The sequence below is a fragment of the Anarhichas minor genome, unplaced genomic scaffold (genome assembly GCF_050575085.1).
Source record: "Anarhichas minor isolate MPS153535 unplaced genomic scaffold, ASM5057508v1 ptg000006l, whole genome shotgun sequence".
Lineage (NCBI taxonomy): Eukaryota > Metazoa > Chordata > Actinopteri > Perciformes > Anarhichadidae > Anarhichas > Anarhichas minor.
Window position 1 is genome coordinate 4,559,537 of NW_027466452.1, and position 26,297 is coordinate 4,585,833.

The following is a 26,297-nucleotide window of genomic DNA, read 5'->3' on the forward strand; positions in this document are numbered from 1 at the left end:
CCATCACTCCAGAAAATCAAGCTCTTCACGCTCATCGACGAGCTCTAGAGCCAGCTTAGAAGCAGCAAGGGCCCGTGCTAAAGCAGAGGCGGCAAAAATTAGACTGACCTTCACAGAAAAGGAGAGTGAACTCAAAATTGAGAAAGCCAAGCTGGAGAGTGAAGTCAAAATTGAGAAAGCCAAGCTGGAAGCCAGAATTGACTTCATCAACCTACAACGAGAAGCTGAAGTTGCCCATGTAGAAGCTGTAGTGCTGGAGAGAGCAGCTGCAGATATGGATGGCTCGGACCATATTGAAGAACCTGAGTTCTTGCCACTTCAAGAGAGTGCACTGAAAAGAACGCATGACTATGTCACCCACCATGCCCTGCATCATTACCCACAGGCACCTAGAGAGGATAAGGAAGTTTACCCCTTACGTCCAATTCTCACACCCCAGCACGACAACACTGCGCAGACCCAGGCGCACATCATCAATAGGAGATCGATGTACCAACAAAGGGACACACAGGAGCTTCATACAGATTTGCTACAGCAGAGGAATTATGACCATCAGTACAGTGCTCTTCCCACAAAGCCATCACCCTCAGACAACACAAATCGTAACACTACAACAGCTGATCTTGCCAAATTTCTTGCTAAAAATCAGCTAGTGTCCTCAGGATTGACAACGTTTGATGACCTACCCGAACACTACCAAGCTTGGAGAGAGACCTTCATCAACACAATTGAAAGCCTTGAGCTGTCAGCAAGTGAAGAGATGGATTTGCTGATCAAATGGCTGGGTAAGGATTCAAGTGAGCAGGCACTTAGGATTAGGTCGGTAAATGTCAGGCAACCCTCCCTTGGTCTTAAAACAATTTGGGAGAGATTAAACAAAACATATGGATCTCCAGAAGTACTAGAGAGAGCTCTTTTTAGTAAAATAGAGAACTTCCCCAAGATCCATAACAGAGACAGTAAAAAACTTCAAGAGCTGGCAGACCTACTGATAGAATTCGATGTCGCCAAAAGAGATGGATACTTACCAGGACTAGCTTACCTTGACACAGCAAGGGGAGTGCAGCCCATTGTCGAGAAGCTGCCCATATATCTCCAGGACAAGTGGCTGTCTCAAGGATGCAAATACAAAAGAGAACATTGTGTGGCCTTTCCCCCTTTCTTCTTTTTTCGAGAATTCGTCTGCAGGGATGCTGAAGACCGAAATGACCCAAGCTTTAACCTTCCCACTCTCGCTCCAACCTCTTACAAGAATGAGAAGTTAAGTCACATGAAACCGGTCTCTGTACATAAAACGAGCATATCATCAGATACTGTGACCAAAACAGAAAATCTTGACAGACTTTGCCCCATGCATAACAAACCCCACCCACTGAAGAGATGCAGAGGGTTCAGGAAAATGATCTTAGATGACAGAAAGCGATTCTTAAAAGAGAACAATATATGCTTTCGCTGCTGTGCTTCTACTATGCACCAGGCAAAATTCTGTGAAACTCCCATCAAATGTACAGAGTGTGACAGCAATAAACACCTCGCTGCTCTTCACCCTGGCCCTGCTCCGCAATATCAGCCAGGTTTTTCCCCTTCTTCAGAGAACGGCGGGGACAGGAAGGACACAAGGCAGCCAGATATCACATCACGGTGTACCAAAGTATGTGGTGAGGAATTCAAAGGCAAATCCTGTGCAAAGATCTGCATTGTGAATGTGTATCCCAGTGGTCATCGCAACCTACAGAGAAAAATGTATGCCATTTTAGATGACCAGAGCAATGTATCATTAGCTCGATCAGAGTTTTTTGAAATGTTCAACATCGGTGGAGCAGCAGTGGCATACACACTCAAAACCTGTGCAGGGATGGTGGAAACAGCTGGCAGAAAAGCCCATGGATTCACAGTAGAATCTATAGACGGAAAAATAGACATCCCACTACCTACACTAACTGAGTGTAACGAAATCCCAAACAATAGAGCAGAGATCCCGACACCAGAAGCTGCGTACCACCACCAGCACCTAAGGCAGATAGCAACTGAAATCCCACCCCTTGATCCAGACGCTGACATCCTGCTGCTATTGGGAAGAGACATTATTAGGGCCCATAAGGTACGTAAACAGCACAATGGCCCTCACTATGCACCATATGCACAAAAGCTAGACCTTGGGTCGGTCATCATAGGGGATGTATGCCTAGGAGGCGCTCACAAGACAAACATAGTGGGTGCCTTGAAAACCTGCATCCTTGAAAATGGAAGACCAACTTGCCTTACTCCATGTGAGAATCAGATACGAGTGAAAGAAATCTACAGTATCGAAAGTAATTGCAAGAATCCTCTCCTGCACAAACCCATGCAAAGTGCATTGAGGGTATCAAATATGGATAACCTAGGAAAAACGGTTTTCTGTACAACAGAGAATGACAACCAGCTCGCTCACTCTGTTGAAGATCTAGCCTTCCTTCAGATCATGGAACGAGAGTTGACACAAGATGACACAAACAGCTGGGTTGCTCCACTCCCTTTCCGTTACCCACGGAGACGTCTCCCTAACAACAGAGACTATGCTCACAGCCGTCTAATGTCGGTGCGACGGATGTTACAGAAGAAACCTGGAATGAAAGTGCACTTCACTGAGTTCATGCAAAAAATGCTTGACAATGAGCATGCTGAGCTTGCACCACCACTCAAAGAAGGGACGGAATGTTGGTATCTCCCTACCTTTGGAGTTTACCACCCTCAAAAACCAGACAAGATTCGTGTGGTGTTTGATTCCAGTGCACAGTACGATGGAATCTCACTGAATGATGTGTTGCTTTCTGGACCAGACCTTAACAACACCCTCATTGGAGTGCTTCTTAGATTCAGAAGAGAACCGGTTGCAGTGACAGCAGATATACAGCAAATGTTCTACTGTTTTGTGGTGCGCGAAGACTGCAGAGACTTCCTACGGTTCTTGTGGTACCGGGAAAATGATCTCAACCAGGAAGTGGTGGAGTACATGCGAGTTCATGTTTTTGGGAACAGCCCATCACCTGCAGTGGCAATCTTTGGTCTGCGGAGGGCAGCAAAACACCAAGAGGAACACTACGGCAGTGATGCGAGGCACTTTGTTGAGAGGGACTTTTACGTCGATGATGGTCTTCGATCATTCGCAACTGAAGCTGAAGCCATCGATGTTATGCGTCGAACACAACAAATGTTGGCTGTGTCAAACATAATGCTGCACAAGATAGCCTCAAATCGAACAGAAGTGATGGATGCATTTCCGGCAGAGGAAAGAGCAAATGATATCAAAGACCTCAACCTCTCCATAGACGACTTGCCTGTCCAAAGGAGCCTTGGAGTCAGCTGGAACATTATGTCTGACACTTTCACTTTCCATGTCCCTGAGGGTCAAAAACCATTCACACGCCGAGGCGTACTGTCAACAGTAAACAGTTTGTTTGATCCACTGGGTTTCTTGGCTCCTGTCACTATTGAAGGCAGACTGCTCCTCAGAGAGTTTTCAACCCAAGATACAGAATGGGACACATGTCTTCCTGAGGCCAAAGCTGAAGATTGGAGAAGATGGCATGAATCACTGTCAGCACTAAAAGAGGTACATATCCCACGCACATATGCATCTTTTTCCATTTCCAAAGCACAAAACACAGAACTGTGCGTCTTTTCTGATGCCTCTGTAAAAGCAATATCAGCAGTGGCTTACCTGAAAGTTACAAATGAGCATGGTCACAGTGAAGTAGGATTTGTCTTCGGAAAGTCCAAGCTCGCTCCCCAGCCTGAGCTGACGATCCCCAGGTTAGAGTTATGTGCAGCTGTATTAGCTGTTGAGATTGTAGAACTAGTCATCAAGGAAATTGACCTGAAAGTGAATGCAATAGAATTCTACACAGACAGCAAAGTTGTGTTAGGATACATAATGAGAGAAGAAGATTCCACGTCTATGTGAGTAATCGCGTACAGCGTATTCGACAGTCAACACGTCCAGAGCAGTGGAGTTATGTTCCCTCTGAGTTAAACCCAGCAGATCATGGGTCCCGATCTGTTCCAGCTGCAAAGCTTACAGGCACCATATGGCTGACTGGACCAGCTTTCTTGACCAAGCGGGAAAGTTCAGTGGTCAACACTGAAGATAAGACGACATATGTCCTCGTAGATCCAGATTCTGATGCTGAGATTCGTGCCAGCGTAACATCACTCGCCACAAAAGTTACTGAAGACAAGCTGGGTTCAAAGAGATTCGAGCATTTTTGTAATTGGAGCTCACTCACCAAAGCTGTGGCCCGACTCTGTCACATAGCTCAATGCTTCTCTCTCCCATCAGGCAATCACGGCTGTGTTGGCTGGCACATGTGCAAGAAAGGGTTGTCAGTTGCTGACATCACCAAGGCAGAGCATGTCATCATAAAGTGTGTGCAACATGAAAGCTATTCAGAAGAGTTGAAATGCATTAAGTCAAACTGTGACCTCTCCAAAACCAGCACTCTTCATAAACTTCGGCCAGTCATTGACAGTGAAGGCCTGCTGAGAATAGGTGGACGCATCGATCTGGCACAACTTGAAAAGTGTGAAGCCCATCCTATCATTATCCCAAGCCGTAACCACATAGCAACTCTGCTCGTCCGCCACCATCATGAATGTGTGAAACACCAGGGCAGACACTTCACTGAAGGTGCAATCCGTGCCAGTGGTCTGTGGATAGTAGGAGGAAAACGTCTCATCAGCAGCTGCATTCACATGTGTGTCACATGCAAAAAGCTGCGAGGAAGAATGGAGCAACAACAAATGTCTGATCTACCTGCTGAACGTCTACAAGTAGACCCCCCATTTTCCTATGTGGGACTTGACGTTTTTGGGCCATGGGAAATCATCACACGTCGTACCTGGGCTGGCCAGGCCAGGGACAAAAGGTGGGCAGTTTTGTTTACATGCATGTCCACACGTGCCATTCATATCGAGGTAAGCGAAACAATGACCTCCTCAAGCTTCATAAACGCCCTCAGGAGATTTTTCTCTATCAGAGGCTATGCGAAACAGCTTTGATCAGACTGTGGGACAAATTTTGTTGGAGCATTTAAGGAGCTGAAAATGGATTTACAATGTAATCGTGATTCAAGCATAGAAGACTACCTCCTTCAACAAAAGTGCACCTGGGTTTTCAACCCTCCACACTCCTCTCATATGGGTGGCGCTTGGGAGCGCATGATTGGAGTCTCGAGGCGAATTCTAGATTGCATGCTCCTCCAAGTCGGACCTTTAAAACTCACCCATGAAGTGCTAATCACCTTTATGGCACAGGTCAGTGCCATTGTGAATGCCAGGCCGTTAATTCCTGTATCCACTGACCCAGAGGCTCCCCTCATTCTAACCCCTTCCATGTTGCTGACACAGAAAACAGGCGCATCTCCTTGTCCAGCTAGTGAGTTTTCGAAAGGAGATTTGCTCAAGAACCAGTGGAAAAGGGTTCAAGCCTTGGCAGAGACATTTTGGGCTAGGTGGCGACAAGAATATTTGAGTACGCTACAGCATCGTCAGAAGTGGCAAGCACAGAAACTGCTTTTCTCCCAGAAAGACAATCATGGGAATGACGTGTCACACAGTCCACAGCTTGCTGAGGGCAAAGCCATAGGTGGGATGAGTCGCTGAGTGACAGCCCAGTCAACTCACTGTAAGACTGCAGTCCTACATTTAGTACAGTAGCAGTTCTCCTGTACAGACTCGGATGAGAAAGGACTGTGGGTTAATATGTACATAGTGGCATATTTCTTAATATGCCAGGCGGGGAGTGTATTGTATTCAATGTATTGGTTATTTTATATGTCCTTTAGCAACACCTAGTGGCGATTGTGAATAGTGTTGCCCTCCCGTCAGTGTATGATGACGGGCGCACCAAAGAACGGCAGCAGACACCTTGAATACAGTTTAAACAAATGTTTTATTGAGGGTGCCTGTTCTCTACGTTAGTCTTCTCTTGCTGTTCTTCTTCTGAGAAACTTTACTAACGTCCAACCTCAGCAACAATACCACAATAACTATGCGGTCACATTCACCAACGGGTTAGCTTGTTAGGCTTATGCTAATAACGGCCCTATCAACAGTTTTCTACCAAACAGTGAATTCCAATCTCTTACTAGCCTTAGCTAACAAGCGTAACAGTTAACATAAACAATGTGTGCCTTTAAAATCGAAATCTCACCTTGAATACAGTTTAAACAAATGTTTTATTGAGGGTGCCTGTTCTCTACGTTAGTCTTCTCTTGCTGTTCTTCTTCTGAGAAACTTTACAAGGAAGCGTGAATACCATGCACAGACAACCCCCTAGTGGTGAGATGGCGACACCTGCTGGCCGTTTTAACTATAACACACATTACAATATCAAATTAGTTCGTCAAAAATCCATTTATCTCACACTCTCCCCTACTTGAACAAATGTCGTCTCGACATTTAACTACACTGGTAACCTTTTGTGTTTGTTTTTACCCCTACATACATAGAGTGGTATTACAGTACTTGGGCAACATGTTCTTTAACATCAAGGGTATGACATTTTATTCTTTGGCACTGTGATCATGACTGCCCCTGACTTTGTCACTTCACATACCCATTTTATTAGTCCTTGTACCTGGGTGGGTTTCTCTCTCTGACAGTCCTCGTACCCACTTCATACTCAAACGCCCTGACACACTTCGGCCAACGGATTGTGTGCTCTGCTCTTCACAGGCCAAAAGCCACCTTATGTATGGTTTCAAATGGTAAGAGTCTCTTTCTCAGTCAATGAACTGTATCAGTTTATTTCCACTACCAAGGCCGCCAGTAGCTGTTCACAGCTATTTCTCTGGTGGACACTGTTCTCTGTGTGAAACTAGGCTGACCAAGTTTGTCGTATGTCAGTGTCTGTGGTCGTCTCGTTTCTCTTTTGGGATATCCTGCTATCTGCTCTGTTTCCTCCAGCATCTCAATGTCAGAGTCCACACTTTCTCCTGGATTCCCAATGTCATCCTTGTTGACAACATCCAGTTCTGCCCTGTCAGTAGCTTGGTTTTCATCCTGTTCCTCATGAGCTCCATGGAGCGAGTGGTGTCCATCTGACATGTCAGATGTGTCCTGAGGATGGAATTCCGGTGCTGTCGGATTGAGTGCAAGTGGATCTTCCTGTTCTGTAGATGACCAAGAGAGTACTCCTGTGGGAAACTCCTCATCTGATTCTTCATCAGTGTCTGTTTGCAGGATGTGCTGTGTTCTGAGTCCCTGATCGATTCCATTATTGTTTCTTGTCCTTACTTGCTCTGTGCTTTGGAGTGTTTTTGGTTTTGTGTTTTCAGCTACAGGCAGGAAGTCACATGGCAACAACAGATTTCTGTGGAGGACTTTTGTCCTACTTTTTCCACTCTCCGATTGGACCTCAAACACTGGACTGTCATCCCCTTTACGTCCTCTGATGATGTAGACATCATCTTCCCAGTATGAGCGGAGTTTGCCCGGTCCTCCTCTCTCTGTCGTATTCCTCACCAGGACTCGGCTTCCCACTTGTAAATCTGGACCATAGATTCTTTTGTCATATTGTTTTTTTCCTCTGTCGGCTGACATGCCTGCATGTTTAGATGCTATCTCATAGGCCTCTGTCATCCACTTTCTCCATTTCTCCACATAGGCCTGATATGAGCCTGGCTGGTCCTCCCTTTCGATTCCAAAAAGGATGTCCACTGGAAGCCGGGGTGTCCTGCCAAATAACAAGAAGAATGGAGAGTAGCCTGTTGCATCACTCGAGGTGCAATTGTAAGCATGCAGGACTTTAGGAAGATAGCTTTTCCAGTCAGTTTTCTGATCCTCTGTCAGTGTTCTTAACATGGAGAGAAGTGTTCTGTTGAATCTTTCAGTCTGTCCGTTCCCTTGAGGGTGATAAGGAGTGGTGTGTGATCCCTTGATACCACAGAGCTCTTTTAGACGGTGCAGCAACTGGTTCTCAAATTCCCTTCCCATGTCATGATGGATTTTTCCAGGAAACCCAAATTTCATAGCAAAATCGTTAAATAGTTTGTCAGCCACAGTTTTTGCTGATTTGTTGGTAGTTGCGTAGGCTTGGGCAAAGCGTGTATAATGGTCTATAACCACCAGAATGTATTCATACCCCCCTTTAGACGTTTCCAGGTGTAGGAAGTCCACTGAGACTAACTCGAATGGGTGAGTGGTTTTGATACTCATCATCGGAGCTCGTGTTGTTCGGTTTGGTTTCCTCTTCTTGAGGCATTCACACACATTTGTCACGAAGTGCTCCACGTCACGCTGCATTTTTGGCCAAAAGAAACGGTCTCTGATCAGATTAACTGTCCTTTCTGTGCCCAAGTGACCCATTTCCTTGTGAAGCTCTTTCAGAACGAGAGGATGGTAGATCTTGGGGAGTACTAGCTGACATCTAGACTGACTCCTCCTATGCAAAATTCCATCTGCCTTGATCTCCAGTTTACTCCATTCCCTAACAAGGTTTCTCAGCTCAGGGCTTTCCTTCCTTAGGACATTGGGACTAGGCCTTTCATTTTTCATTTTGTAGTCCAATACTTTGCCTATTACCGGGTCTTTCTGTTGTGCATCTCGTATTTTGTCTTTGGATATTGGCTGTACTGTGCTGACCAACCTGTCTGTATCTGCCTGTTCTTGAAGTGTACTGAATGAGACTGAGCTCAACCACGGTGCAGGCTCCTCCTGCTGCACCAGGATACCCTGCTTAGTGGCACTCACTGTTTCCTGACTGACTGACTCTGTGCACTGACTTATGTACCTTTCAAAATACATAGGCATTCTAGATAAGCCATCTGCATCCGCATTTGCTTTACCTGGTCTGTACTTTATAGTAAAATTGAAATCCGCTAACTCGGCTACCCATCTCTGCCCTGTGGCATTTAACTTTGCAGTTGACAGTATGTATGTGAGCGGATTATTGTCAGTATACACAACAAAGGAAGGAGTATGGAACAGATAGTCCCTGAAGCGCTCACAAATAGCCCACTTTAGTGCCAGAAACTCTAATTTTCCAGAATGCAGATTATAATTTTTTTCTGGAGGGGTAAGTGTTCTGGAGCCATAGGCTATTACCTTCAGCTTGCCTTCCCTCTGCTGGTACAACACCGCTCCGAGGCCCTCTTGTGATGCATCAGTGTGGAGGACGAATGGTTGGTTGAAGTCAGGGTAACTGAGTACTGGTGGGCTCGACAGCTTGTCGACTAGCTGGCACACTACTTGGCGGTGTTCCTCAGTCCAGGTCACATGTGTCCCACTAGGCAACTGTCCCTGTTTCCCTTTTTTCTGTGTTGTTTTTCTTTTGAGGACTTTGGTATTAGGAGGAGGATCTGTGCCACTTGGAGTGGCTGCTAACAGGTCATACAATGGCTTAGCCAGGCGTGAGAAGTCCTGTATGTAAGATCTGTAGTAGGAGAGAAACCCTAGCAACTGTCTTACCTCTCCAACGGTAGTAGGACGTTTCTCCTTTAAAGCCTGCACAGGGGCTATTTCTGCAGGATCCATTGTGTATCCCTCCTTAGACACGATCTTCCCCAGAAATCTCACATTGTGTCTGAATAGTTCACATTTCTTTGATGTGAGCTTGATGCCGTGTTGTTGGTACCGCCTCAGAATCATCTGTATGTGGTTGATATGATCCTGAAAAGATTTACTGTGGACTAGATTGTCATCCAGATATGGCTGGCAGATCTCATCCCGTAGTCCCCATAGACACTCCTCCATACTCCTTTGAAATTCAGCCGGTGCTGAACTCAATCCAAATGGGATTCGTATCCACTGGTACAAGCCCCATGGAGTTATAAAGGCTGTGAGAGGCTGGCTCTCTTCATCTAGAAACCCTTGGTGGTATGCCTTGCCCTGATCTAACACTGAAAACCAGGAACTCCCACTGAGACTATCTAGCATATCCTGTATCCTCGGGATGGGATGTCTGTCTGGCACTGATTTACGATTTAATTCTCTGTAATCGCAGCATAATCTCAAGCTACCATCTTTTTTTCTGACACAGACAATTGGTGAGGAGTAGGGTGACTTTGCTTTTGTGATCCAGCCCCTGTTGAGGAGGTCTTGCAGGTACTCCTTCACTTCCTGGTGAACCGGTTTTGGAACACTGATATAAGTCTTTTGGACAGGAGTCTGATCCTTTAAGGTGATGTGCATTTTCAGTGTTGGAATACAGCCAACATCCATGTCATCTTTTGAAAAGGCATTACACTCCTCTCTCAGCATTTTGTTTGCGATAGCCTGCTGCTCGCTGGTCAGGTGATCCAGTGCTATAGGTGGGTCCCATGCTTTGCTGTCACTCTGGGTTGGACATGGTATGTCAGTGTTGACTCCGCCAATCTCATCAGGTGGTGTGTTTCCTGTGTCCTGCGGCTCTGTCTGTGCTGCTTGTCCCTCCATGACGGGCTGCACTGCTGCTGGGTAAACTGCCTTCACCATCTCAATGTGCCCTAAGTTTGTGCGTTGGCTCAGTACGACACTGTGTTTAGTGCTGTTAACTATAGGGACTGGAATAGTGGTACAATTCCCCTTTCTCTTGGTGAATAGTACTTCCTGTATATGTACCCCTTCTGGCAGACTGGTCTTTGTGTCAGGGCAAAACAACATCACTGTGTCCTCATCAGTCTGTGTGTGCGAGCGGCACCTCACTGTGGTTGATTCTCCGGGAAGGAGGACTATTCTATGCTTGCCCGTTTTCACGATCACTTCCTCATTATCTGACTGGTAAGTGTGCATCAATTGTATGAAGGTCTCAGCAGCACTGGAGTCAATGCCAAAGGCCCCACTAACTATTTGTGCAACACCGTCATCTGTTGTCACTCCCAGCTGTTTTATTTGGGTATTTATCATTTCCTCTATCACGTTGAAGCCTATGATGGGATCCTCAGCTACCTTCGGGTCGCTGGACACAAGCACTGGTACCAACATACTGGGATTCGAATCCTCAGGGTTGTTCAGTTTGAACTCTACCGGTATCCACCCAATAAATGGTATCTCTGTCTGATTGGCTGCAACCCCATTTAGTGGATCGGGTCCAATAAGTTCATCAATCTGACGAATTGTGCTGTGAGGGAGGTGTTTACCTCTCCAGGCATCATTTATCACTGTTGCCTGTGCCCCCGTGTCCCAGAGTGCTGTCACAGGTCTGTTGTCAAAGCTACATTTCACCATATTCCGTCTTCCTATCAGTTTAATCAGTCTCTTTTTCTGTTTGGCTGAGAGGTAGTTCACCTTACACATATCTGGTAATTTGTGTTTTCTTTCTTCCTCCTCAGTTACCTTTTTCTCGACTTGACTTATTGCCACACAGAGAGGCTTGTGCTTTTCCCAGTGATTTCTCTGACATTCTTTTGAGCAGTATAATGTGGCTGAACACCCCTTACATTTTTGTAGTATTTTCCCCTGGTCCTCCTCTTGTAGGCAGTTCTGGCAACATCGGGACGGTGATGGTTGTGGTTGGGTTACTGTGGGTCCCTCGACAGCAACCCTCTTTCGTTTCCCTGAGACTGGTAAGGAGCCCTGCACCCACGAGACACATGTCCAGCCTGGCCACACTTGAAGCAGTGGTTGCAGCTTTCTCCTTCACCTCTGTCCTGGCAGGTCCTGCAGCCTCTCTTCCGAGCCCCTCTCTCTCCCATTTTCTGTCTCCAGTTTGTTTTTGTGTCTGTACTCATGGAAGCCAATACCATCTTTTTCATTTCTGCCATTTCCGTTTTCAGTTCCCTCACGATTGAATGGATCTCAGTCTCTGATGTGTGGCTGGTTGTCGGAGGCTTTTCTTTCTGGTCTCGGCTGTTCCTCCCAGCCTGTGCAGTTGGGTCTGGAGAAGAGCTATGTTGGCTGCTCGCTGCCTCACCTGAAACACTAGCATGTAGCTCATTTACACGGGCTGACTTGACAGTGAATTTCTTGAGTTTGTTGAGTCTCTCTGCCTCAAGACTTGCTGCCTCATTTACTCTTTCAATGAGCATCTCATCACTGACTGCTGGGTCATCCAGGAAAGGCTTTATCTGGAATTTAATGTTATCACTCAACAGCCCTGTGCCCACGGACCTCAAGAATTTCTTGCTTATCAAATCAGGGCTATATTGCTCCCCTGACTCATTTTCTTTTGATGCAAACAGCAGCCTGTCTTTGAGTTCTATCGCCCTGAACAGGAAGTTTTGAGCGGATTCCTTCGGTTCCTGAACTATGCTAATGAGTCTCTGGTACAGGTCTGATGTATCTTCCTCATTATAGTGCCCCTTTAGAATAGTCTTAAGCTTTGAGAGAGTCAGGTCAGTTTTTATTTCAAGCATATCCCGCAGTTTCAGCCCTGGGCTAATGGCTTTTATGACTGCTTCAATGATATCTGATTCACCATGACCTCTCCGAAGTCCTCCGTCTATTTGGTGTACGAGGTTGGTATATGACAATTTTTCGCGCTGTCCTCCCTCACCAATTTGTCCACTTATACGGAACTCTCTTCGAATGGTTACTTCAGGAATTTTGGATTGTTGAGGGGACTGGATAAGCTCATTCACAGTGGGGTCGGTTATATGCAGTTTATGACTGAGAGCTTTTATTTCCTCCTCTAGGAGCTTACGGGACAGTTCTTGGGACCTCTGCAGCTCTACATACTTCCCCTTTATCTCTCGTAAGCGGAGAAGTTCCTGCTCTGTTTCCTCACCACTCCCGTCAACCATTGCTCCCATGAAAGCTAAAAGATCTTGGATAATCTGACGTGCTCCATCCTCATCCTCATCCTGTTCAATAGCATCCAGTTTCTTCTCCACTAGTTTGACAAGTGTTCGTCGACTCCTATCAGTTATGGTCTCGTCATCTTCCTCGATACAGTTTAGGTGTGTGCAGACTTGTACTACCTGATCCCAGTGTAGTTTGGTCAGAATTGAGCTGGCTCTGTCCAGAAGCGCCTCAAGTCCCATGATGAAACTGCAGTTCTCTCACTGTTGTTCTAGGTTCGTCTTGGGAGAAAGATCTTCCTCTCACTGCTGGAGATTCTGCTCGAAGACACCTTTCTCCTGGCTGGCTCGCCAAGATATGTTGCCCTCCCGTCAGTGTATGATGACGGGCGCACCAAAGAACGGCAGCAGACACCTTGAATACAGTTTAAACAAATGTTTTATTGAGGGTGCCTGTTCTCTACGTTAGTCTTCTCTTGCTGTTCTTCTTCTGAGAAACTTTACTAACGTCCAACCTCAGCAACAATACCACAATAACTATGCGGTCACATTCACCAACGGGTTAGCTTGTTAGGCTAATGCTAATAACGGCCCTATCAACAGTTTTCTACCAAACAGTGAATTCCAATCTCTTACTAGCCTTAGCTAACAAGCGTAACAGTTAACATAAACAATGTGTGCCTTTAAAATCGAAATCTCACCTTGAATACAGTTTAAACAAATGTTTTATTGAGGGTGCCTGTTCTCTACGTTAGTCTTCTCTTGCTGTTCTTCTTCTGAGAAACTTTACAAGGAAGCGTGAATACCATGCACAGACAACCCCCTAGTGGTGAGATGGCGACACCTGCTGGCCGTTTTAACTATAACACACATTACAATATAAAATTAGTTCGTCAAAAATCCATTTATCTCACAATAGCTGCACTGAACAGGAAGTGAGCGAAGTGTAAATAGTCAGAGTAACAGGAAGTGATGTTCAAGAAGTGCCGTGTGCCCATGGACTCATTGACTGAGCATCTCAGTGTTCAATCCATATAATCCTGTGCCTAGAAGTCCACAAAATCGGCTTCATCCGTAAGTGTGTTACTATTTACAGTTATATTAACATGTGTATATTCATATTTCTTTGGTTTGTGTTAGTAGCATTTATACTGATGTACTAGCTATTATTAAGTACTTACAAAGGCACTTACGTTTTGTATTGTTTGTGCTCTTTTTCAGTTTTACAAAATTATTACATATTTTCCACCATTAAACCTTGCAAATACAACAACCTGTCTGTTCCTTGGAGGATACGGTGCTGGGAAATATATTGTCAAGCTGGCTGTATAGCTGAAAACTACGTTTTACTAAAACAACTTTTAGTGAGGATAGCACAGACACATTAAACACGTACACTTATTGTACAACAACACGGAAGCTCCATGGCTTGAACCAAGACGGCAAACTTTATTCCTGCTTTCAACTTTGGCAAAAGCGGTGCATTCAGGATCTCTCCCTTCCTTTCTTACCTTTCAAAAGAAAAGCCCTAGACATTTAAACTGGCTTATAGGTTATATACGATGACCTCAGGCGCTGCAATAAACCTTTTTTTGAAAAAGTTTTTAACGATCGTAACAGTGAATAGAGACCTACCAGTCTTTACAGGAACGTTATCCTCTGTTTCCATCACCAGGTGATGTGGTGGTTCACTTTTACACTGTGATCTGTAGACTTTAGCTTCTATCTTTATCTTTTCAACCGGAATCAGTTTGACATCCTGCATATATCCTTTCAAACGCATATTGTAGATCCTTCTGTCTGCTTCTCTCTTTCCCAAAATGTTGATGATATTTATGCAGGGACTACCGTTAGTGACAGTGTGGGCTCCATGGTAACTTATCTCTGTTAGCTTGATGGAGTAGCAGCAGGGGATTAGCAAAGGGTCATTTTACAAGAGAGGAGTTGTAACTTTAACTTTCCATAACCATCACAGGTCTGTGTAATAGAACGTGTCAGTTTGATCATAAATGTATTTATATAGAAATATTATAGTAAGTTGTTGTGACTTTGCAGCCAAACAGCCACTGTGGTTCCTAAGTAGCAACTGGACCCCATACTAACAGGATCTGGCCCTGCTGGCTCCAAATTACCTCAAAATCTCAAGATGGCAGCTCCTGTACCCGGATATTTTGGCTTTACTTTTACACAGTGGGAGGAAGTGGAGACGTGTTATCCATTTTATATCTACAGTCTAATAACAGACAACCAGCTTTGTCATCTAAATTGGAAGAATATTGAGTTCAATATATGGTAAATGGCTTTTCTAGTCTTTCCAACCATGCAAAGCTTTCACACCACATGTCATCATTCACCCATTCAAACACTGATGCCATCTGCCCATCAGGACTAACTAACATTCACACACTGCAGGAACAGCTACGGGAGCAGTTTGGGGTTAAGTGTCTTGCCCAAGGACACATCGACATGCGACTAGCGGAGCCAGTACAGTACAGCCGGCTCTCTGGTGTTCTGCTCCAGTGGTCATGAGGTGACTTCAAAGAAATGGGCAGCCAGGAAATAGGCACAGGAAATTGTTTAACCCCTTTCTGTCCCGTGTTTATCTTGAGAGGCCGAGGCCGGGGTTACGACGGGGTAGATGCAGGTGACCACCTCTGAGCTTTCATCACTCACACGAAGACATATTTAAAAAAAAAAAGAAAAAAAGGCACAGGGGAAGCTGTTGTCGAGGGAAGGCACAGGTGACCGCCTCGGGGAGTCCATCAATTCATACACATGTTGTGTAAACGGACAGGATCTGCTTGTGTAGCAGAGGGGTCGCAGATGACCACCTCAGAGCACCCATCACTTCACACACACACACATACACACACACACATACACACAAATAGACTTGGATTTTCCAAGCAGAGGTTTATTTCCCCTCACAGTGAAACACACATATCGGTGGCCAAGTGCCCTTTTTTGACGTCCACAGTGCCAGCTGGGAAAACACAGCTAGCTGCATGTGTCACCACGAGCCTAGGGCAGCGGGTAAAAGAAGCCATGAAGAGGAGGTGATGAAGGAGGAGGAGGTCGAAGGGTTGCCTCTCTCTCTCTCTCTCTGTCTCTCTCTGTGAGAGTCTCAGGCGTATACAAGTGTTATCCCTCATTCAGCGTGTAGTGGTGTGTACCCTCCATCCCTTTTACTGAAGTCTAATACCACAAGATAAAACTAAATGTCCTGCTGTCAACATTTAACAGCGCAGAAGTATTAGCAGGTCGCAGTTACATTGTGACAAAGTCATGTTAAAATTGTTAGATTATAATTTCTGATGCACGTAAGCAGCAGTTGGATGTCGTAGCTCAAATAATGCATAATTTATTAAGATGATCACATGTTTTGAATGTTAAAATTTGTATCTGCAAAGTAAACTTTAACTGTTGAATAAAAGCAGTGGACTAAAAAAGTCCGGTATTTCCCGTATAAGGTATAAAAACAGCCTAGCAGGGCGCTTGAGTGAATGTGCTGTTTATTCTCCACCAGTGGTGTGTTCAGACCCTCCTGGTTAAGAAAGCTTGACATCTCTGTCTGGATGGCGTCGATCAACACTTGTGAAACCCCGCAGTGCCGTGTAAACAGACTGTAGATGCCTTGCGGCCGTCGTTGGTGTGTTGTTGCTGACGAAGTTTAATAATGTGCCTGGTATGTTCGTTTTCACATGCATAGTCGGGCATGTGCACGGTTAGCTGGATACCAGCTATGGAAAGGGTTTTCGCTGTTCCCTGAGTTGATTCTTAAGACAGCGCGAAAAAATGTTGGATGATGTAATGTTGTACTGCAAACCACAGCTATGTTGAATGTCAACGTTTTTGCATCGGTCAGAGCGCATTATGTGGTACATTGCGCGACCGTTATTGAAAGTATGATGAGTATAACATGCGAGAAATAAGCAAAGGGCAGGGGGCAAACGATACGCGGCCCCACCAATGGTGTCGCACTTTTCCACTAATGCACAAGAGGCTATAACATGCAGAGACATGTTGCCATGCACCAACAAGGACAACTGAATGGAGAACAAAAAACGTTACGCCAAAATAGGACACTACATGTTTATGGTTTCAAGCTTTCGGTTTGACTTTAAACCTTTTGTCTCAATCAGCAAATATGACGGGAGTGAAGGAGGAAGTCAGGTGACGTAGTAATAAGGAGGTCGGGGGTGGATGGGTGGGTCAAAACCAATGCAGGACTTTCACCAAGGACACCGCTGTTCCTGTCCTCTGTGAAACCAAAAGTAAATGTTGATTTTTACATTTGTTACATAACATCATGAAAGAAAGTCTGCTAAGGGAGGTTGTGGTTCATTTACGTGTTACGTTGTTACGCTTATTACGTTATGTTATTATTTTAAACCAAGGATCTTTGTTCCAAAGTAGCCAAGTAGTTTTGGCTCATGAACCCAACCAATCGCTTAACCCGCATTGTGCGTTTCTGCAAGTGTGATACGAGACTGATATGAGAGGCATTTATGAAACGTATTTTTGGCTCTTAAACGTCGTCATTTTACAGACAATGCCAACTTTTTTTTCTGGCCACTGGGTTGCGTCTCTCCAGTGCATCTATTGCCGGGAAGGAGGTACTGCCTTTGAGGCAAAAGATCTCGAGGAACACAAATCTCGCTCACACAGTTAATGCCATCGATTAAATGAGATCGTAACATGGCTGTCATGGTGTGCCCCATGTACCTGCGTTTATGCACTAAATATTGTATTATTCTATTAAATTTCACTTCTTTTACATGCTTTTTGCCTTTTAGATCATGCTGAATGTTTGAAAAAAATGTTTTCCCAAATTACCTTTTTTTAATCATGTTGCACATGTAAACTGAAAATTGTGGGGTTTTCTAAAGGTTTTGATACCTATTTAATGTGTGTGATGGTGTGTATTGTTTTTATAACCTTGTAATTGACAAATGTAAAAAGGTGGGGGAGGTAGATCTAGATGTGACAGAAACCTTTTTGAAGCTAAAGTCTGGTGTGGAAGATAGATTGTAAGGTGCCCTTCAACATGAACATGACACTGAAAGACCTGCGTGTATCATCGTGACACCGAACACATTGTTCTTTTTTTGCCCCTAAAGTAAATTAAGTTGATCTCTGAGTGCTATTTTATTTATTTATTTTCATTTCTCTCTTGGCAAAACATCCCCGGTCATATTGTACCTTTGATGTTTGCAAAACAACATGTGAAATATAGATTTCTTAACATCAAAATACAATCATCTTTTCTTCCTGTGAAACCAAATATGGCGTGTGCTTATACCAACTTCAGCCAATAACATCACTTCATCCATCCATTAATCAACCTGCAACTTGTTGGGACCAGGAAAGTATGTGTTGGGCCACAGTCCTCTCTAGCTGTTTCGCTCTGTGTTCTAATCCCGCCCACTTTTTGGCAGTCCAATCAAATGCGAAGGATTTAATTGAAATCAATCTTGTAATTATGCACAGCACAAATATTTAGTTTCACTATGGAACACATAGAGAAGATAAAGACGCTCCGACTTCCATTTCACTGGAATAAAAATCTGCACTAGTTAGCTTGAAAGCTGTAAAACAGCAGCTAATCTTTGTACTTTGATGGACAGGCCCCACAAGTACATACTGTACTCAAAAGTTTTTTTTGTGGTCGAGGAAAGTATCTGTTTTACATTTTGGTAAAATGTCTGTTTACACAGTGGTCAGCCTGTACTTTGTTCAGCAGAGCTGCCCTGATCTTACCTCAAAGTACCTCAAAAATGTTTAAATTCACTAAATCCATGTTGACGTTTGCTCAAACTTCTGGTTTTGTAAGTAGGTTTTTGATAAGTTGTCAAGTTTAAATAACTTGATTTGTATAACAGTAAGCAAAGTGAAGTTACTCTTTATGGGAAATTGAAAAAAGAAAATCAAGAAAATAGCAGATTAGAAATAGTTTTTCAGGACAAAAACCTTTTTTACAACCCTAAACTACTATTCGTTACATTTCAAGCGGTCTCATCTCAGACTGTACATGAATCGCTTTGGGGTGAAATCTTCGGGTGAGTCATGACTTCTCAACAAGGATGTGTCTTTCTCTCTCTGCCGCAGAGACCCTTTTGAGCTTTGTGGACGACATCCTGTCTGGGGCCAGGTCTCCATGCGTGATGTTAGGGGACATCCCCAACCTCCTGTCCTCGTCCATCAGCATGATCATCCGCTGCCTGGAGCCTGACACCACATACATGTAAGTCCCTCTTGTATTCAAAGAAGCTTCCGCACATGTCAGATGTGTTTAGGTTGAAGAAAAAGCAAATCTTTGCCTCACTTTATTTGCACAAATTTGACTAAGGTGTTCCAATTCTATACAATGGACTCATTCCAAGCAAGTTATGAGTACGTATTGTGTTTGTGCCTGAATTAAGTATACTCACATTTTCACTATGCAGACTAAAAACACTTTTTGAGTGTGACGCTGCTGAAAAGTATCGTCCCACAATGCATTGCACAAAGGAAATGGTGGAGCTTCTGAACTCACAGCTGGAAAAGATTAGAGTAATTGTTCTAATGTGGTGAGACAGCTCCAGAAAAGACCATTGAGAACCAACAAGAAATCATCTCTGGAAAACATCTTTCTCTCTGTGACGTCAGCGTTTGTTTGCTGTTTGTTTTTTGTTTTTAGCTAGCTATCGTGAAACAAGCTCTACGCCAAGCTAGGCTAACGTTAGCAACCTCACTTAGCAAGCCGTCTTGACAAACGGAGACAAAATGGACATTGATCTTCTAATGTCCCTGTGGGTGAGATAAATGAGTGCCTCAGCTACTCCTTTAAGCATCTCAATCACGTTCAGATCATGTACACTTTAAACCAAACACATAGTGCCTTTGATGTGCATAGACTGTATTAACAGAGAAGATGTAGTCTCCGGGGCAGGACAAATATTTTTCTCATAGACTTACATTTGAAAAGAGATCTTTAACTTAGTCTGTAACTAAGTGGATATATATATATATATATATATATACATTTTTTAATTTTGTCTATGTAAGCGAGCCCAGACCTCGCGCTGGGAGGCGGGGCTAAAGGAAACGCTAGTGCACTTGCTCCATAGTCCCATGGATGCACAAGATCCAGGTAAATTTATATTTTGGGCTTATATTTTTTTTTTGGGCTTCATGAGCCACTGAGCAATCTGGAAAGAAATAGGCCCCGCCTCCAGTACTGTATGTATAGTAGTCGATGAGACTTCTCACTTGATTTATTACCTCAGCAAACATTGTAAACATGAGTTTATTACATTACAGTCATTTTTATCCAAAGCGACTTACAATTCAGAGTCTATCACATTTTCTACACCGTAGGCACAACTACGGGAGCAATTTTGGGGTTAAGTGTCTTGCTCAAGGACACATCGACATGCGACTAGCAGAGCCGGAGCCGGGGATTGAACCCTCTGATTGAAAGACGGCCCTGCTATCCACTTAGCCACAGTCGCCCCACTGTGGTCTCAATCTCTAGTTTCAAGTCTTCTTCAATACAGCATGATGTTCATTTAGTACATTATGGTCCATTTAGAGTCGACCACAAATAGACCATAAAGCAGAGTATGCTTTAGGGCGGGGCTACTGTGATTGGGTTGGGGAAATTCAAAGTCCTTGTGATTGACGGGTTGCTACCACTGCGACCTGTCAATCAGGATAGAGGCGTAGCTATACATATACCTCCCCAGCTCCACCCTCTCGTCCAAATATAAACAAGATGGCGACAATGCCAAATTTTAAAAATGGTAGTCCACAACCCAACGGGTGACATCATGATGGCTATGTCCACTTGTTATGTACAGTCTATGGGCTTAGTGTACCATCTTGGCTCATTTGTGTCAACCCAATCTATTAAGTCTAGTTTAATCCTCCAATGCAGAACCTGAAAGAACCTGACTTATTCTCTGTAATTGGATATGCTTGTGTGTATGTTTGCTTGAAGCCGAACAAGGCCAGTGTGTTAAATACAGGCCAAGTCAGAAGTTCAATATATTTTCATCATGTAGCTTTTTCCAAGAGAAGTCCTGAGGTACTAACCACTACATGTGTGTGATGTGACGCCTACCGACCGAGGTAATTCGGGGTTATCTCAGAGCTAGGCACTAATGTAAGGGTCACAGCTAAGGTGAGTTTCTGGTCTAGTATTAGCAAGTACAATTTAAATCAGGAGAGTCTGAAATGAATTTGTAGTCCCCTCAAAGATATTCCATAAAATTATAGGACAATAACAAATAAAAACTGGATTTTACTCCATGTTACATCCAAATGTGTTCTGTGTATGTAACCACACCAGATCTCTCGTACACATGCTGACACTTATCTCACAGACGGGCTGCCAGGAGGGAAGCCGCGCACACTTTGTACAGAGGAAACGAGGCAGATTAAGGTGGAGAGGGAAAGAAAGAATGGAGGAGCGGAGGCAAAGATCGGGGCAGAGGAAGGAAAGAAGAGGGGAGCGAGTGAGAGAAAAAGATCAAGAAGGGGAAAAATCCGTTTGGATGTATGTGGGCTGAGCGAGGAGCGACACATGCCCTTTTAATCCCGGCAGCAGCGGGGCTCCCGCTCTCTCCATCCTGTCTGGCTGCTCATTCATCTCTCCGAGCAGAGGCGTCGTCTCCCCCTTTGGGGCTCTGCTCACTCACTATATTTTCTGTTGGAACTGAGCAGAGCCCTTACAAGGCTTTGGATTGGTGCTTTGTAAGAGGGGGGAATGTATTGTGTTGGGGAGAAGTGCGGCGTGCACATGCTGTTATGTAAGCATAACACAGAAAACATACTCCGCAACAGTTAAGACCATTTGTAGAGGTTTAAAGTGTGTTGCTCTGGAGATATCAAGTATCTCTATTCAGTGGAGTGTGCCAATCTCTAACGTGGACGCGTATTTCTAACTGCAATCTGAGAAAGATATCTCCATATATCTCCATGCCGATGATGAAAATGTGATGCATCTTTAGCCACCGTTTGCAAATCTTTGGTGCTGCAGGTGGATGCAGTTTGCGGTTTTCTCACTAGGTGGAGATATTCATTCAGTGAAGTGACAAGTTATCAGCCCTGTGAAGGAAGTGCTTGTTGCCAGTCTGGCACTAGTGCAAGTCCTGCATTGGTAATGCAAGCTTTCAGTTTGAAAAATAATTAACAACTGCATGAAATGATGATATGATGCCGGTACAGCAGATTCATCGAAGTCCAATTGCTGGGGGGGGGGATCTGTACGACCGTAGATTTATCACTTAGATTAGATTTAACATGTATCACAAACATCCGTTTTCATGTGTGTTCACACGTGTCTAGGTTCCGGCTGTGGGCGGTAGACAACACCGGGCGCCGTTCCAGTCCAAGTGAGGTCACCATCAAAACACCGTGTCCAACCGTGGATGACGTCAAAGCACAAGGTGAGGAGAGAGACGTGTGCTAAAGTCAAGAGAGGTGAATCATCTTCCAGGTGATCGCAGGTGGCTCAGGGATGACTTTTACTATTCCAACAGTGGAGGTTTAACTCCACTGTTGCATGCATTTTGCCGCCTTCGTGTGAATTTGACTATTGGATTTATGGACTAGAGTCAGTCAGAGATGAAATTGGGGAGATGATGTTTCTCAATTTTCTAGAAACAAAATATAAGAGTAGCTAACTCAAAGGACAGACGTTGGTTCTTTCTGTCTGCAGTTATCTTTCAAGACCTCACAAAACAGATGTTGAAGATGAGTTGATAGAGCGAGTCATAAAGTCACAGGGAGAGCTTCCCCCTCTGGAATAGGACTGTTTATGGATACTGTAAAACACAAGTCCATGAGGATATTGACTAAGTAAAATGTAATTGTTATTCCATACAGTCGAAAAAATTTAAGAAGTTTGAAAGTCAAAATCTTGTCATTTGGTTTTTAAATATTTTTGTTGTATCTAAATAGTTTTTATATCCCGACAGCAATCGATAAATCCAATACTTTTAAATCCAGCGCCCTGTGTTTATGTGATGCTAGCCTGAGTATCGCTGGGTTGTGGACTGTGCGTCATACACAAGAAGACTTTTGAAGACGTCACCTTGGGCTTCATGAAATTTGGATCAGCGTTTTTCTGCTTTTTTTACGAACATTTTATGGACCATATGATTGTCAGATGAATCAATCGTTTCTTTTAGCTGCAGCCCTTTCGTAGCACAAACCAACCGCCATTAGTGGCCGCCTTGATACTATGTGAAGTTGTATAGTGTTGACCCCATGACCTTGTTTGCTCCTCCAGAAATAGCCGACAAGATCTACAACCTGTTCAATGGTTACACCAGTGGGAAGGAGCAGCAGACGGCCTACAACACTCTGATGGACCTGGGGGCCCCCGCGCTCCACCGCGTGCTCTACCACTACAACCAGCGCTACGAGAGCTTCGGGGAATTCACCTGGAGATGTGAGGATGAGCTGGGACCCAGGTAGGGCTGTCACCTTATCAGAGTTCCACTACGCCATGATCTCGGCCAAAGGAATTAACGATAACAATATTATCGTGATATATATATATATATATTTATATATATATATATATATGGAAAAATGGGAAGAAAGTCAAATTCATCTTTTTTTTGTGCAAATTATACGAAAAATACGAGTGTTGGGAGGTGGAGAGAGATTCTGTCACCATAACTGTATATATGAAATTATTTATAGTGCTGTGTGTATTATTAACATAAACTCAATATTTAATTTTTCTAAATATCACAGTTATCTGCAATAAATCGCGACCTGACCTAGGCCCAGTTATCATTTGACCCACATATATTCTAGATTTGTCTGTCTTAGAATAAACAGATTTTAAAGCAAGGGCAAAGAACAAAAGATTTCCCAATTTTAGATGATGGAAAATTGATTGATTGACACATTATAAGCAGCATTTTGCATTGATACTGCAGTAGATAAGGAAGGGAAATGACGGAAACGGGGAAATACGTGAAAAGACCAAACGCTTGGTGTTCTGTTTGTATTTCAGAAGGGTCCTGATATGTAATCTCTAATATGATGTATTCCTTCCAGTAAATTCATTAATTTTATGGTCAATTCATCAGAAGGGCCCAACGAGATGACTGGTGCTGACTCAGAACAGTAGCTCTGCCCCCGAGTCACACTTTTACCATTCTAACAACGTGTGGGCCGTAATCAGTCTCTGAAGTGTGTGCATGTGTGTCTACTCCATTTATGAGTTGCCCTCCCACCATGAAAGTGCAATCTGTCTAACTGAACTTTGAACAATAACAGCCCGGCCCGCAAGATTGCAGAAAAGTGGCAACTACACAAAAGAGTCTGGCTGGGTTCAGTGTGAACACCACTTTACAGAGCAATTTGAGCACATGGAGCTTTCAGAAATGAAATAGCCACCAGCAATTTCAAATACTACATGTGGGAAAACTCAGACTCTGGTTTAGCTATTTGCAGGCCATAATAATTAAACATACGGCAGATTTGAAGTGAACTATATCCCTGACTGGCCTAAACTCTTAACATCTGAACAGCGAGCCATAGACCTGATTTACAATACCAAATACTTGTAAAGACTTCCTGCGTTGGCTGTGGCTCAGGAGGTATAGCGGAAGCGGTATGATTGGAAGATCGGCTACTCCATCCCTCGCTCTTCCAGTCCGCATGTTGACGTGTCCTTGGGCAAGATACTCAACCCCAAATTTCTCCCAATGATCCTATGAAAAGACCAAAACCACGAATGAATGAATGTGTGTATCAAAGTCTGATGTGTCTTATTCCTCTGTGCCATCGACCTCCATCGTTGTCCAAGAACTACTGAAAACACATCAATGAGACATAGTGTTTCAATGGATACATATTCCTTCACTGCAAACAACACAGACACAGAATAGTGAAGCCAATGCTTCATGTGTTAAACCTGCATTCTCTCTTCTGTCCATCAGGGGGCGACTCCTCTGGGTGTATAGAAGTCTATGAGAAAATGACTCTACTTCTCTCTTGATTTATTACCTCAGTAAACATTATAAACATGAGTTTATGGTCTCAATCTCTAGTTTCAAGTATTCTTCAATACAGCATGATGTTCATTTAGTAAGTTATGGTCCATTTAGAGTCAAATAGACCATAAAGCAGGGGATGCTTTAGGGCGGGGCTACACAGTGATTGACAGGTCCCTACCACATCGTTGTCCAGTCTGGGAGTTGTCCGTGTTTTTGTCTTATCTTAACACAGTGTGTTTTCAGTTCATGAAAGTTACTTGTAACAATTTGGTTGCCTAAAAATGTCTTATTCAGCATTCTGTTTAACTTTGCTCCACCCTCCACCCTCTCACTTCGCAAAAAATACTGAACTGGAGGCTTTAAAAAAGCAGTCCACAAACCGATGGGTGACGTTAAGGTGACTCTGTCCACTTCTTATGTACCACTTATGGCCTGACTGCATGTTTGTGACATGAATGTTGCTGTTCTAATGAGCTTCAGTCATGTTTAGGCTGTTTTAGCTTTCTTTGACCCACCAACTGCAGCAACCCACCGACAGCAGTGCATTAAGCTGTTAGTAGCTTTTCTCTCAGACACAAGCAATTTGGGTGAGTCACATGAGTAACGACTTTTGACTCTAGTCTGACGGTAGCCATGTGTACGTTAGTCGGTAAAGTTAACGTCAACCACGCACTTTTAGTAAACCTAACTACGTGGTTTTGTTGCTAAACCTTACTTTCTGTGACAATGATTGACGCTCTACATCACCTTCGTTCTTACTTTGGCCACTAGAGGTTGCTGCCTAACAATAAATGTAAATATGAGTTGTAATAAGCTGCTTACACAGACGACCTATCGGACGTTTTCTTGGTGAGGACGCTCTGCTTTGTTTTTCAGGACAGTGCCACTTACGCTCTGAATACCCTCTACGACTTAAAGTAGTACAACTAAGCTAGAGTTCATTGTGTTCTCCGCTTGTGTACAACTTAAACCCGCAATTGTACTATTTCAATAACAAGTAAGACATCTTAACAGGGGGGCAGCCCTTCTTCTTAAAAACCACACGCTAAACAACCCCCACCAAAAAAACATAGTTCTGCAGTATTAAGCCAAAGCATTTCTTTCTCACATTTTTTAATAAAAATGTACATTTCCAAACTCACCCTCCAGTGGCTCACACAGACCCACCTCCATGGGATCCGGACTTGTTTTGATTCTCAAAGGTGGCCAGATGTTCTCCTCCCATCTTCCAAAGCACTGTCTTTGATTGTCGGCCGTCGTGTGTGTGAAGTACAGTTACTAAACCGCTGTGACATCACCAGGGCCATTTAGTAACGCACGACCCCCCCCCACCAAACTACGGATAAGTACCCGTAATGTAAAATTGTAGCTTAATGTTTCATAAACAGAGCCATGTGTCCGGTCTGTGGTTCATGCTCTCACTTTGACAGGTGAAACTGATTAACTCTCTGTTTCCCTCTCCGTCTGTGGGCTCCCCCGCCCTCAACCAAAGCTTGTTTTTAATGGGATCCATGCTGGAAAGAGTTGATGTAATTGAGGGAGTTGCAGCTGAAGTGTTTTTTTCACTGAGAGAGGGAGGGCTGATCCATGTTAATCAAGA

The 26,297-nt window shown here is 44.0% G+C and overlaps 1 protein-coding gene across 1 annotated transcript in view; it reads left to right on the top strand.

The window, feature by feature from the left end:
* Positions 1-26,297, top strand: part of astn1 (astrotactin 1) — a 405,541-nt gene that overhangs the window by 372,148 nt on the left and 7,096 nt on the right. Inside the window, exons 21-23 of the mRNA XM_076079850.1 lie at positions 18,804-18,939; positions 22,026-22,126; positions 22,972-23,155. Coding sequence (XP_075935965.1) covers positions 18,804-18,939; positions 22,026-22,126; positions 22,972-23,155 — 421 coding nt within the window. The remainder of the gene's footprint in view (positions 1-18,803; positions 18,940-22,025; positions 22,127-22,971; positions 23,156-26,297) is intronic.